This window comes from Hirsutella rhossiliensis (assembly GCF_020360975.1).
Source record: "Hirsutella rhossiliensis strain HR02 chromosome Unknown scaffold00001, whole genome shotgun sequence".
Classification (NCBI taxonomy): Eukaryota; Fungi; Ascomycota; class Sordariomycetes; order Hypocreales; family Ophiocordycipitaceae; genus Hirsutella; species Hirsutella rhossiliensis.
This window is the reverse complement of record NW_025408667.1, coordinates 9,987,449-10,000,000: the sequence shown is the minus strand read 5'-3', so window position 1 is coordinate 10,000,000 and position 12,552 is coordinate 9,987,449. Positions and strand designations below refer to the sequence as shown.

General features: G+C 61.4%; 3 protein-coding genes across 3 annotated transcripts; 2 read left to right on the top strand and 1 right to left on the bottom strand.

Annotated features, from left to right (window-relative positions):
- Nucleotides 1-3,686: 3,686 nt before the first annotated feature.
- HRG_01267 (SRF-type transcription factor domain-containing protein) lies at nucleotides 3,687-5,766 on the top strand (the record flags this gene model as incomplete). Its single annotated transcript, XM_044859738.1, has 6 exons — nucleotides 3,687-3,742; nucleotides 3,802-3,958; nucleotides 4,012-4,305; nucleotides 4,357-4,441; nucleotides 4,511-4,635; nucleotides 4,699-5,766. The coding sequence occupies 6 exons, from the start codon at nucleotides 3,687-3,689 to the stop codon at nucleotides 5,764-5,766; spliced, it is 1,785 nt and encodes a 594-aa protein (XP_044726138.1).
- Nucleotides 5,767-6,544: 778 nt separating this feature from the next.
- HRG_01266 (uncharacterized protein) lies at nucleotides 6,545-7,143 on the bottom strand (the record flags this gene model as incomplete). Its single annotated transcript, XM_044859737.1, has 2 exons — nucleotides 6,545-6,601; nucleotides 6,652-7,143. The coding sequence occupies 2 exons, from the start codon at nucleotides 7,141-7,143 to the stop codon at nucleotides 6,545-6,547; spliced, it is 549 nt and encodes a 182-aa protein (XP_044726137.1).
- A 1,693-nt stretch (nucleotides 7,144-8,836) lies between these two features.
- HRG_01265 (FAD binding domain-containing protein) lies at nucleotides 8,837-10,896 on the top strand (the record flags this gene model as incomplete). Its single annotated transcript, XM_044859736.1, has 4 exons — nucleotides 8,837-8,870; nucleotides 8,927-8,995; nucleotides 9,051-9,288; nucleotides 9,342-10,896. The coding sequence occupies 4 exons, from the start codon at nucleotides 8,837-8,839 to the stop codon at nucleotides 10,894-10,896; spliced, it is 1,896 nt and encodes a 631-aa protein (XP_044726136.1).
- Nucleotides 10,897-12,552: the final 1,656 nt, after the last annotated feature.

Here is a 12,552-nt window from a genome sequence, read left to right as displayed (position 1 = left end):
GCCCAATATGGTGGAGAGTGCGGGGAAGCAGAGTGCAGACCAAGCCCATGGGCGGGGTCCCGAGGCCTGGACTCGCGGTAGATGATCTGCCCTTCGAGCAGGCCGTTTCGCGCATCTTCAATCTCCAAAAGGGGATTTGCCTTCAAACACTCGCTTCAGCGCCTCCCTCGTCACATCATCTCGCCATCACCAGTTTGGCAGGCCCCGGGACCTGCCCTAGTAGGCATGGCCATTGTCGGGTGGCGACGCCAGACGCCAGAGCTCTGAAGCCGTGTGCGGCGGTTTTCTAGAGCCCCGGATGCGCGTGGGGCCGTTCGAAAGCTTGTGCACCCTCCGGGAGGCGGCCCTTGGGGTTCCGAGCTTCGGAAGTGTCCATGTAGCCGCCAGTTCTTAGCATCGTGAGCAGGGGGCATCCACGCCAGAACCTTGAAGTTGATACGCCGCCACACTTGAGCCTCGTCGTGCTGCGGCTATTTCGGTCGGTGCCATGGGCTCCAAGTCTCAGCCTGCATTCTATTCTCAGCATTTTGGCCGGAGCGCAATCGAGACGCGTGCCACGAGAAAACACCTTCTTAACCTGACCATCTGCACGATGCAAACTACCTACCCGGCATTCGACCGGGGCTGGAGGCAAGGGGAGGCAGGCGGTTATTTATAGAATTAAAGTTGGGGGCCAATCAGCTGCGCAGGTGGAGCAATTCGGCTGACGGCTGCGAGAATCGGGGGTGAAGTTGAATTGGTTGGCAAGCAGGTGAGCATTGGACGCGGGCGCCAAAACGTCTTAACTTTAAGCGCCCGTCGAAGAGCGACAATAAACGAAAATATTCCTGGACGCGCGTCTGGGGGCGATGACGATGTTGCAACGGGGTGGAGGCGCTCAGCCGGGACAGTTAGCTGGTCGAGAAGGCACAGGAGAAGGAAGAAGAGGCGAAAGGGCGCGTCGTCGTGATTCTTGAGTCAAGGCGTTGGAGGAGAGGCATTGACGATGGAGGCAAAAGCGTTGCTGGTGAAGACGCCAAAAGCTTCATGTCTGTGGGTGTCGGTGTCGGTACGGATACGGATATGGAGTAAGTTCATTACGAAGGACCCGCTGCTTAGGTAAGCAACGACACCCTTACAGCACCTACCTAGGTACGTATCAGGTACCGGTACTTGGGTAAGTTGGCCTTAGCGAGTACTACGGTAACCAGATCAAATCAACTGGGCTCAACGTTGAGCAACGATGCTGTAACCGTCCTAGGTATTTGGACAGGAACGAGCCTCTTGGCGGGTTGCAGTGCATGGAGATGGAGGGGTGGTGGATCTGAGATGAAGGACGGGTTGCGTGGTTGCAAATAGACACCACGTGGAGTCCAACCACCATGTACGTATCACCATCTCCCTGTAGTAGGTGTAGTAGGGCTGGGCGTGGTCTGCACCTCGGCCAAACCTCCGCGGTCGTGTGGCAGAGGCGGAGAAAACCACGGGCAGACAGGCCATGGCGCGACTCGTACGATGCCTGTCGCTGCCAAAGTCTCTGGGCCAACCAGGGAGGGCGAAAAGACAGCCGGATGCATGCAGAGATGCAACGACCGATGGCGCACCGAGGGGGGGATGATGGATGAGGCGGTTCTCCTTGGAGATGACGTTGGCAAGACGCAGCGTCGTGTGCGACAGTCTCCAAGACGATGACGGGGCACGGGGCAGGTAGAGCCGAGCTGCGACGACGAACGGATCGCACTGCTGCCCGCGAGGAAGCAAAGCAAGGTCGAGGCAGACGAGTTGGGAGATGGACAATGGCCATTGTGTGGGTGAAGATGAATCTGCACTGTCCAGGGACGGGGCTGTACAGTACGGTCGGTACAGCACATGCATGATGCGGTGAGTGTTCGTCTCGGGCGTTTTGTATGGCGCGGAGTCCCAGCCAAGGGAGGCTGCACACACGTCGACGGTCATCTTCGCGCTCCCACCCGTCCCAGTCGGCCCTTTCGGTCCACCTGTACGGACAGGCTGCATGATTGTCTGCCGGTGCCCTTTGTTTCGAGTACGGCACAGGCGATTCATGCCCGGCTAGGGCTTGGCGCGCCCGCCGTCAGCCTGGCCGGAAAAGGGTGGATGATTCAAGACGGAATGTTCGGCGCGACAGGCAGATGAGAAGACTCTGTCCTGTTGCTTCTATTGACAGCAACACGGGCCGCCTGGATGCCCCTGGCCTTCATCGGAGCTTCCCCAGGACGAGGCATGCAAAGCCCGGCCCAACTGGTCGCGGACGGAGGTCTCTCCGTAGCGCCGTTGACCCGCGTCCGCCCGCCGAACCCGTGCACGGCGCGAGGTAGCCCTGGATAGCCCAGGACAAGAGCACGACCCCTCCATCCAGCTGCCACCTTGTCCCATTGTTGCTCCGCTGGTCTGCCATAAGAAGTAGTGGCCAGGGAAGAATAGAATGGACGGCGCAGTCTGTGTCTTGTTCAGCATGAAACGGCGAGCGAGGTGCATGCATTGAGCTACTGTATGTACTGCTTCCAATTTCATTCATTCAGTGCATAGGTAGGTAGGTACGTGCTATGTACAGAGTACCTTGTGTAGTGGGATAGGTAGGCAAGGTACCTGGGCAGGCACGGTAAGCAGACACGCAGCAGCGGGTGCAGTCCTTTCTTCTCCGAAGAGCCCCAGGTACCACCGGCCCGCCACCGTTTCGCTCGCTCGGTATACGTACAGCACAGTACCGTACAGTACTCGGTAGAGAAAACCTCATTACCCTACCTATTGTACTCTGGACAGAGGGAAACCCCAGCAAGGAAGGGGGTCCGGCCAACCAGACCTGCCTAGAGCCCACCTTTGCTGCCTGCCCGCCGCGTCGCTCGCTCTCGAGCCTCCGCCCTCTTGCTCTCCTCTTTTCTCCCCAAATTCTTTTTTCCCCTTTCCAGGGCTCCCCTCTTCCCCCTCCGTCCTACCTCGACACGATCTTGATCCTATTATTAGAAGCTTCCCACGCCAGATTCAGCCCCGTCCTGCGCCCAGCATCTGCGCCGGCTCCGACAAACTCCAACGGCCCTCCATTGCTTTGCCCTCGGCCTTGCTCCCACCGGCCTCCCGGCGACTCTGCGCTGTCGACACACGCCGTTCCCTCCGTTGCGCCTCTGCCCTGCACACACCACCCCGTCATCCCTCGACGCTTGCGCCCGCCTGCTGCTGCTGCCGTTCCATGCTTGTGTCGACGAAACGGCTGCCTGTACCACCACCCTCCACAGCCATCTCTCGCAAACAGGACAAAAAGAAGCGCGCCCGCTGCCCTTGACGTCTCGCAAGCGAAGTCTGCCGCCCTTCGCCCCCGGCTTCATCTTAAAGCACCCTTGATCCTCCCTCCCGCCCTCGCCCTGTCTCAATTCTTGCCACTTCCCTCCCCCCATCCCGGCCCATCATTGCTGCACCCGCCCACACGGGCCACGGCCATCATCCCTCGGGCCACCCGATCCCCTCGTGCCCTGGACGCGCGCCCCACGGCCAACACCCACCGCCGACGACTGCGCGCTCGACTGCTACTCCACGGCCAACCGCCACCCAAGCGACGAGGCCCCGCGCCCACCCTCGAACCTGCCTTACCGTCGATTGTCGCCCCGTCCCCGACCTCCACCACGCCTCTGGCCCGTCGCTCCTGCACCTTCCCGTCGACCCGTTAATCATCTCGACGGCGCAACCGAGCCATCATGGGGCGCAGAAAGATAGAGATCAAGGCCATCAAAGATGACCGCAACCGCTCCGTGTATGCACTCTTGTCCTCCCTCTAGCCTCCTGGCTTTGACTGACTTGTCCTGGCCACAGCACTTTCCTCAAGCGGAAAGGTGGTCTGTTCAAAAAGGCGCACGAGCTGTCCGTACTGTGCTCCGTCGACGTCGCCGTCTTCATCTTTGGCAACAACAAGAAGCTCTACGAGTATTCGTCCTCGGACATGCGAGATCTCATCCACAGATATCAGCTGGTGCGGTGGCCGACGATGCTCCTGTGCAACGAAACTTGCTGACGCGTTGACAGCATGGTGCCATCAACGAACATAAGGGTCCCGCCGACTTCAATGGCGGCAACGATGACGAAGACGACGAAGACGTCGACGCAAGCCCTCCCCGCGCAGCCGAAGGTGTCGAGCCCCAGATGATGCCTCCTCAGTTCCACGGCCAGCAGCCCCCCTTTTCCCAGATCCTTCGCCACCACACTCCCTCCGCCTCTCCTCCCATTGCCAACGGCGTCCCCTACCACCACCCGGGCCACAACCCACGGGGCGCCACGCCCCAGCCGCCCATGGGGTCGCGTCCCAGCTCGAGAAACGATGTCCGGCGCCTGGGCCCAACCATGGTTGCGCAGCCAGTCGGGGGTCCCCAGGGGCCGCATCCCGGCATCACGTATATGCCTACTCCGCCCATCTACAACCCATCCGCGAATGGACCCGGCCTGATACCCCAGCACGGCGGGCAGTACTCATACCCACCTCCCCAGCAGTCCTACGTGGAAGAACGCCGCCCTTCGGCACCTCCAGGCTACCCAACACAGCACCCTCCGCCCCCGCCCCCGCCTCCACCCCCGTCGCACGCCGCTCCCGTCGCCGCCCGCCCCCAACCGTCACCGCCCCAGCCCAATGCCCAGCACCTGCCGCCTCATCCGGTGCCCTATGTCTCGCCTCCCACTCCCCAGCCAGGCCCCGAGCGGCGGCTTCAAGACCCTCAGCCCCCTCCACCAGTCGAGCCCAAGACGGAGCCCTCGGACCGACCGCAGCCGCCGTTGTTGAACACCGATACAGCCGTCAAGAAGATGCCGCAGCGCAAGTCTCACAGCATATTCACCCCCATCGAGGAAAACCGCTCCATCCTCTCCCAGCACCTGGCTTCCTTTGCCGCCGAGCCGCAGGCCGTCAAGGCCGAGCCGGGTCCGGCCGGCGCCGCACCGCCCCACAACCGTTCTCAGTCGGTCGACGCCCCCGCCCCCGCCTTGCGCGACGGAACTGCGACGTCTCCTGAGCTGAAGCGCTCGAGCACGCAAGGCAGCCTCGACCGGCCCCGGAAGCCTTCCCTCTCGTCCGGTCCAGACACGGCATTTACGCCGCCCTCCCGGGCCAGCAGTCTCAAGGCTAGCGCCGCTCCGGCTGGCGGTGCGCGCCCGAGGGGGCCTCGGCTCACGGTCCAGATCCCGGACGGCGTGTCGGAGCCCGGCAGTGCCACCGGGGAGTCAATCTCGCCTCACAATCCCGCAGTCACTCCGACGAATGCACCGCAGCGGCACAACTCGCACTCGTCGGTTGTCCTCCCGCCTCCTTCGCCGTCGGCATCGGCGCTGCTGTCAGCGGGGGCCAGTGGCCCGCCGAACCCCTTTGCTCGACCGCCGCCCCAACAAAACGTCAACGGCGAGACGCCCGCATCCGCCCTGCCATCCCGCTTCCTCGGCAACGAGCTGCTCCCTAGTCCGAGCAGCTTCTATCCGGACTGGAATTTTCGCGGCAGCGACAACCACACGTTGCCGAGTCCCCTCAACTTTGCTACGCCCGTCGTTGGTTCCGGGCCGAGCTTCTTGCGAGAGGACAACCACGCCCTGGGCAACACGGCCAGCAGCAACGCCGGCACCGCGGCCACTGGATCAGGCATGGCCGCCGGCACGACGGCCCCCAACAACAGCAACGGCGCCTCATGCGCGGCGTCGGGCGGCCTGAAGCGAAAGTCGCCCGACTATGGGGCCGGCAGCCTGGGCGAGAAGCACGGGGCAACTGCTGAGCCCAAGAGGATCAAGGTCGAGTACGCATAAGAGCGACTCCGGTTGATTTTCTTGGCCCCCCATCGGTTTTCTGAACCCTGTTTCCTCCATCTCCGCGGATCACGCAGTCACGATCCGCAATTCCAGATACCCATTAATCTAAGGCGCTCGACTGATACTGCCGTTTCTTTCAAATCGTTTATATTTACTTTTTGCTGTGTGGGCGAGTCAAACCAGGTCTAGATTGCCGTGTTCAACCAATGTCCCCTAGGGGCCGTGGCCGCGGCTCGACTTGTTCGTCCGGGGTTGCCTTACTGGCTAGGAAAAGGGGATCGATATCCAAACGAGGCATTGCCTTGTCTACATGTCTACATATGAAAAGTACATTTCATACAAAATGTACATGGAACACGGAGTGGTCGAGCGGGCTGTGTCACAATAGACGGGCGCGGGGATAAGGGCTTGTCCCTTGAGCTTGTTTCCCTTGCCCTGGTTCACTGTTTCCCTGATTTTGTTGAGCTTGAGGGATACTGCCGTGCATCGGGGTGATGTGACGGCAGCTTCGGGCAGTGTGTATGAGGGCTGAGGCCACGAGTTCCAAGAGGCGTTTTGGTGTCCGGGTCTTGAGGTTTGCACAGTGGAGAAAAGGGGGTGCTTGGTCTGATCTGAATACATACCAAAATGGACCAATTGCTCAACCGTGCTGTTCCCAAGTACATTGTCGCTGAGCCGTCCCCAAACTAGAAGGGCAGCGGGTGGAGGAGGATGTAGACGAGTGCATTTCCAAATGCGCAGCCTCGCATCACGGCCTCTCACTTCGGGGCGGGAGTTAGCCCTGAGTTGAGTCATGGCGCGTTGCTGGCTGTAGCACGCCCTTGAGCATCCACTAGGCAAGGTCAGCACCAGATGGGAAGAGGCGGTGCGAGCGACACTGACAACCTCACCGGTGGCGACGCGGCTGGCGACGCGCTCGACCTCGACGTGGTCTGGCATGACGAACCTGTTGCCACTGCCGTCGTCATCCCACCAGAGCTCGCGGCCGGCGAGGGAGGTTGCGCGCTGGCCCCTTGGCCAGCCGGCGGCGGCGGCCTCGACGACGACGAGATGGCGGTCGACGAAGCGGCGCAGGTTGGCGTTGGCGCGGTCCTGGCCCTGGGCGCCGTCGTAGGCGGACTGGCCGAGGGCGGCGTAGTCGTCGGGGTCCTCCCAGGGCTTGCGGGGGAGGGCGTCGATGGCGGAGTTGAGGGGGGCGAGGACAATGGTAGTGGAGGAGGAGGCGGTGGCTGTTTGGGAGAGGACGTCGGAGGCGAGGGAGGAAGGGTGCATGCGGGTCACGGAGGAGAAGGAGGTGAGAGAGCGGTGGGTGCCGAGGATGTCGGCGAGGGGGACGGAGGGGTGGGGTTTCGGGTCCGGGGGAGGGGACGGCATAGCGGCGGAGGAGGAGGGGACGGGACGGAAAGGGATTTGGCTAGCGGACCGGGAGGCGGATGCTGCGGCGGCGGCAGGAACCAGGTCTCGGTGGGTAAGTTGGCTTATAGCTTGGCTTATAGCGCGCCGGCAAGAGTGTCGTGAAGGGAGAGGTGGTTGTTGGAGACGGAATGATTCATGGAGTCAGGTCACGGACCAGAAGAGGCAGTGAGCGGCGAGAATTGCCACGGGGAAGAGGAGGCGGGGAAAGCTGGTCACGAGGGATAATATACATGACATATACATATGAACTGCCTAGTAGGTATGGGGCCGGGATTTTGGCAGGCGTGAACCCGGAAGGCGTGAACCCGGAAGGCGAGTGCCGATGGAGAGGTGAAGCAAGGCCAAGAAAAACAAAAGTCAGAGCATCACGCGGACGGGGGGGAAGCAGGAGAAGCAGAGAGGGAGTCATGAGGTACGATTGGCAGGCGGCAAGCAAAGAAAGGGCGTTTGCAGAGGGAGTCGGCGGCGGCGGCATGTGAAAGCAAAAGCAGAGGCATCATCTGACTACCGAGTACTTTTTGGCAGTGGTTTGCGTTACGCGGTTGCAGGGCAGTGGGGGAGGGAGGGGCCAGGCAGGGATTCACATGTCAAGGCTAATAGGGCACCCATTACGTACCCGGAATATTGCACGAATATCATGTGCACCGTCTGCTTCATGTACAAAGGCAACGAGCCGTGCGGGAGCGGTGATTCGCGCCTCTCTTTTCCTTCCTCTCCGCCGTCGCCGAAAGGACAGAGAGAGTGTGAGGTGCTTGGTCTTGGTCTGGGGGCATTGGCCTGGGGGCATTGGCCCCGCCAGCAGCGGAGTCTAGAAGGCGGAGCAGCCGACGGGCTACCTACTGTACAGACAGTACAGCACAGTAGGTACTTGCATGCACGGGCAGGTACAGTAAGTACATGCATGCACGGGTGCCTTGCTGCTGCAGAGGGCTCCCTCTTCAACCGACTCTCGTTCCTGAACAGAACTCTTCCAAAGCCAGACATTCAAGTCTTTTTGCTTTAATTTCTAGGCATGTGTTGATGAGTGTCAGCACTTAGCCACACACAAATGCCCAGGCCTCGGCACTGAATCCAAGGAAAACCTGCGGCGGCTACTGGTTCCCTGGTTCCCCCAGACTGTTAGCGGACGGTCTGCCACAGCAGCACCTCGGCCTTTCCTGTTGGCTTCGGCCTCGAGCAAGACATTACCCGTCCATTTGTCAACAGCTGCCAAGCAGCGTCCGATATCAAATTCCATGCCCGGTTCAGCCAGGGCGAGCTGGTACCTGGGGCATGCACGCCCTGTACAGTACGCTCCGCATGTACCGCCGGGCGCCCTTGGCCTATCACAGCGTCGGCAATCATCATCCAGACTAGTGCCCTGTAGACTTTGACCTCGGCTGCTGCGCCCGGGGCACCTCGCTCCCTTAGGGGCCCCCACAACCCCCGTTCCTCGGCGCCCCGGCTTCTTTAAGACTCGAGATCCTCGGGCCTGTTCCTCCACGGCAACCTTTATCCTCCTCGTCTCCCTCATCCCCCCCCCTTCCTCCTCCTCCCTCTCTGCCTCTCATCCCTTTTACCGCATCTGCCTTGTCTGGTGCAAGCGCAGCCTTTCATCCACCCTCAACCCTTCCCACCGTCGTGCCATCACCCGCAAAGCAAGCTTGCCATCATGGCTCCCAGAGTGCTCGTCATCGGCGGCGGCCGTACGTTGCCTCTCCCCCCCCGTGCCTCGCGCTTCCGTGCTGACCGGCGACTTCAGTGTCTGGCCTGAGCGCCGCCCACACCATCTACCTCGCTGGCGGCAACGTCGTCGTCCTCGACAAGCAGGGTATGTCCCCCCCAAGGCACATCCATCGCCTTCACGTGCTGACATGTGCCCCCAGGCTTCTTCGGAGGCAACTCGACAAAGGCCACCTCGGGCATCAACGGCGCCCTGACCCGCACCCAGGTCGACCACCAGATTGCCGACAGCGTCAAGCAGTTCTACGATGACACCCTCAAGTCGGCCCGCGACAAGGCCCGCCCCGACCTTATCAAGGTCCTCACCTACAAGTCGGCTGCCGCCGTCGAGTGGCTGCAGGACGTCTTTGGCCTCGACCTCACCCTCGTCTCCCGGTTAGGGTACGTTGCGCTCTTTCTCCCGCGCTCACCACCGTCGCTGACACACCATACAGCGGCCACTCCCAGCCGCGCACTCACCGCGGCCACGACGCCAAGTTCCCTGGCATGGCCATCACCTACGCCCTCATGCAGCGCCTCGAGGAGCTGGCCGAGACGGAGCCCCACCGCGTCGAGATCATCAAAAAGGCCCGCGTCACCAGCCTCAACAAGGAGGGCAACAAGGTCACGGGCGTCACCTACGAGGTTGCCGGCCAGTCCGCCTCCCTCGACGGCCCCGTCGTCCTCGCCACCGGAGGCTACGCCGCCGACTTTGGCGACTCATCGCTCCTCAAGAAGCACCGCCCGGACACGTACGGCCTCGCTACCACAAACGGCACCCACGCCACCGGCGATGGCCAGAAGATGGTCATGGCCATTGGCGGCAACGGCATCGACATGGACAAGGTCCAGGTCCACCCCACCGGCCTCGTCGACCCCAAGGACCCGGGCTCCAAGTGGAAGTTCCTCGCCGCAGAGGCCCTCCGCGGCGAGGGCGGCCTGCTGCTCAACGCAGACGGCGACCGCTTCTGCGACGAGCTCGGCCACCGCGACTACGTCTCGGGCATGATGTGGAAGGAAAAGGACAAGGGCAAGTTCCCCATCCGCCTCGTCCTCAATTCAAAGGCCTCCAAGACGCTCGACTTCCACACCCGCCACTACTCGGGCCGTGGCCTGATGCGCAAGATGACGGGCAAAGAGCTCGCAAAGGAGATTGGCTGCTCCCCCGACCACCTGCAGGCCACCTTTAAGACGTACAACGCCATTGCCGACGGCAAGCAAAAGGACCCTTGGGGCAAGAAGTTTTTCCATAACATGCCCCTCGACGTCGACGACGACTTCCACGTCGCCCTCATGGAGCCCGTCCTGCACTTTACCATGGGCGGCGTCGAGATCAACGACAAGGCCCAGGTGCTCAACCAGGACAAGCAGCCCTTTGACGGCCTCTTTGCCTGCGGCGAGCTGGCCGGCGGCGTCCACGGCTCCAACCGCCTCGGCGGCTCCTCCCTGCTCGGCTGCGTCGTCTACGGCCGCGTCGCCGGCGACACGGCCAGCAACTACCTCTTCCAACAGGCCCTGCAGGGCTCCGGCGGCGGCTCCGCGGCCCAGCGCATCGGCCAGATTTCGCTGCACCTCGACCCGTCGTGCCCCGGCAAGCTGACGGTCGAGTGGGCCAACGGCGGCGCCTCGTCCGGGCCCACCGGCCAGCAGCAGCAGCTGTCGAGCGCCGGCTCCTCGTCGGCCGTCGGGGCCCCCGCCGACGGCGGCGCCAAGGCGTCCAAGCCCAACGACCCCAAGTCGTTCAAGGTGCCGGAGAAGGAGTTTACCATGGACGAGGTTGCCAAGCACAACACGAAGGACGACCTGTGGGTCGTGGTCAAGGGCGTCGTCATGGACCTGAGCAACTGGCTGGACGAGCACCCGGGCGGGCCGCAGGCCATCATGAACTTTATGGGCCGCGACGCGACCGAGGAGTTTGAGATGCTGCACGACGACGAGGTGATTCCCAAGTACGCGCCGGAGCAGGTCATTGGCCGCGTCAAGGGGCAGACGCCCAGCCTCGAGCTGTAGGGATGGCCTTGGCTTGACGTACCCGCCCCTCTCGCCTGCGTTGGTGACTCGGCACCATTGTTGGAGGCCGAGATTTCGGGAGGAATCCCGGGTAGCCGGCCGGACCGGCGCTCACCCGGCCATGGCGCCGTGTACAGCCCGAGACCGGGTCAGGAGCTAAGACGTGGCGCTTCGTCGCTGCCCGGGCCTGGATCGGGCGCTTCCCCTGCCCCGAGGGAGGCTGCTGAAGGGCAGATGTGTGCTTTTTTTGGCTACTTCTCACGGCGTATCGGACAGGGGTCGTTTGACTCCATGTATTAAGAAGCTTTTTTTGGATGTATGTATCGATAGCTATCTACAGATGTGCCTACATTGGTCGGGACTCGGTCTTGTGAAAACGAATACGCGTGTTTTGGATAATCTGTGTGCCATGACTCTGGTGATGACGCTACTTTGGGTGAGTTTTGGCGGTGAATATGCGATGCAGCGAGTAGTCCGATAGTACTGCGTTCTTAAGATGCTACGTGTACGCTTTTGGACTCGGGACGTACTTTTGGATGGAAGAGGTCTGTCGAGAGCCCTTGTTTCCGTCCTGAATCTCGACGTCGTGAGCCGTCCAACTCGCAACAGGTCCAAGACGGCTAGGCGGAACAGTGCCGCATCAGCAGCTAGATAACTGACAAGTCACGGCACGGTTCTCACCCCAAACTACCGGAAACGGTTGTGGCGGAGGACGGACGGACGGATGAGAGGGGGGGCGAGAAGGGCACCCCTTTTTATTGGCTGGTTGGTTTGGCTTGGGGCGCCATGGTCCTTTGTGGTCACGAGCGGGAGGTTGGCCCAAGTGGCATGGCGTCCCGGGAGAGGACGGGAGGAGTGAGGAGCTTGCAATGTTGGGGTGTCCATTTCTCCCGGGTTGTCTCCCTCGCACGGGAAGAGGAGTGTCCAGGGCGCAGAGTGTCTGTCGTTTATGATATATAGCACATGTTCGGTTCGGGGCCCCAAGTCTGGCGAGGAATAGGGAGCATGTACTCCGTCGAATATACCGGCGCGCACGTTTTGGCGAGGGGGGCCTTTCGCTCCCCCTTGTACCGTGCGCGTGCGCTTGGACGAGAGGGAGGGACACGCGTTAAAGAAAATCAGGGAGTGGCGGCGACCGTGGATGCTCTGGCTGGGGAAAAAAAGAAAAGAAAAGATGGGCGGTGCAAAGGGACAGACCGGGGCGGCGGCGGGAGCGACTCCAAGAGGCGACCAGCTTTTTTCCCTACCCGTGCCACGCCCCACTTTATTTGGAATTCGCAAGCTCCCACCTCCTAAAGTTGGTGCTCACCACCAGTATCCCCACACCACCGGAATACCCAGAATTTCGACTCCCCGACTTCAGCATCCCTATATCTTAACCAATTCACGATCTCGTCGATAGCCGAAATGGAAGCACGTGTACAAAACGCTCTTCGATATATTGAAAATTTTCCGGTGCTAAAGTCGCAACCGTAGCGCGAGAATTCGGTGTAACACGTGATCGATTGCGATACCGTCTTCAAGGCCGACCTCCTAAAACTGGCCAGCGAGCTAGAAATACGAGGCTTTCCGAACCAGAAGAGAAGGCCCTATGTCGCTATATCGATCGTTTGGATAATATAAACCTTGCGGTACGCGTCGAGTTCGTTACTGACG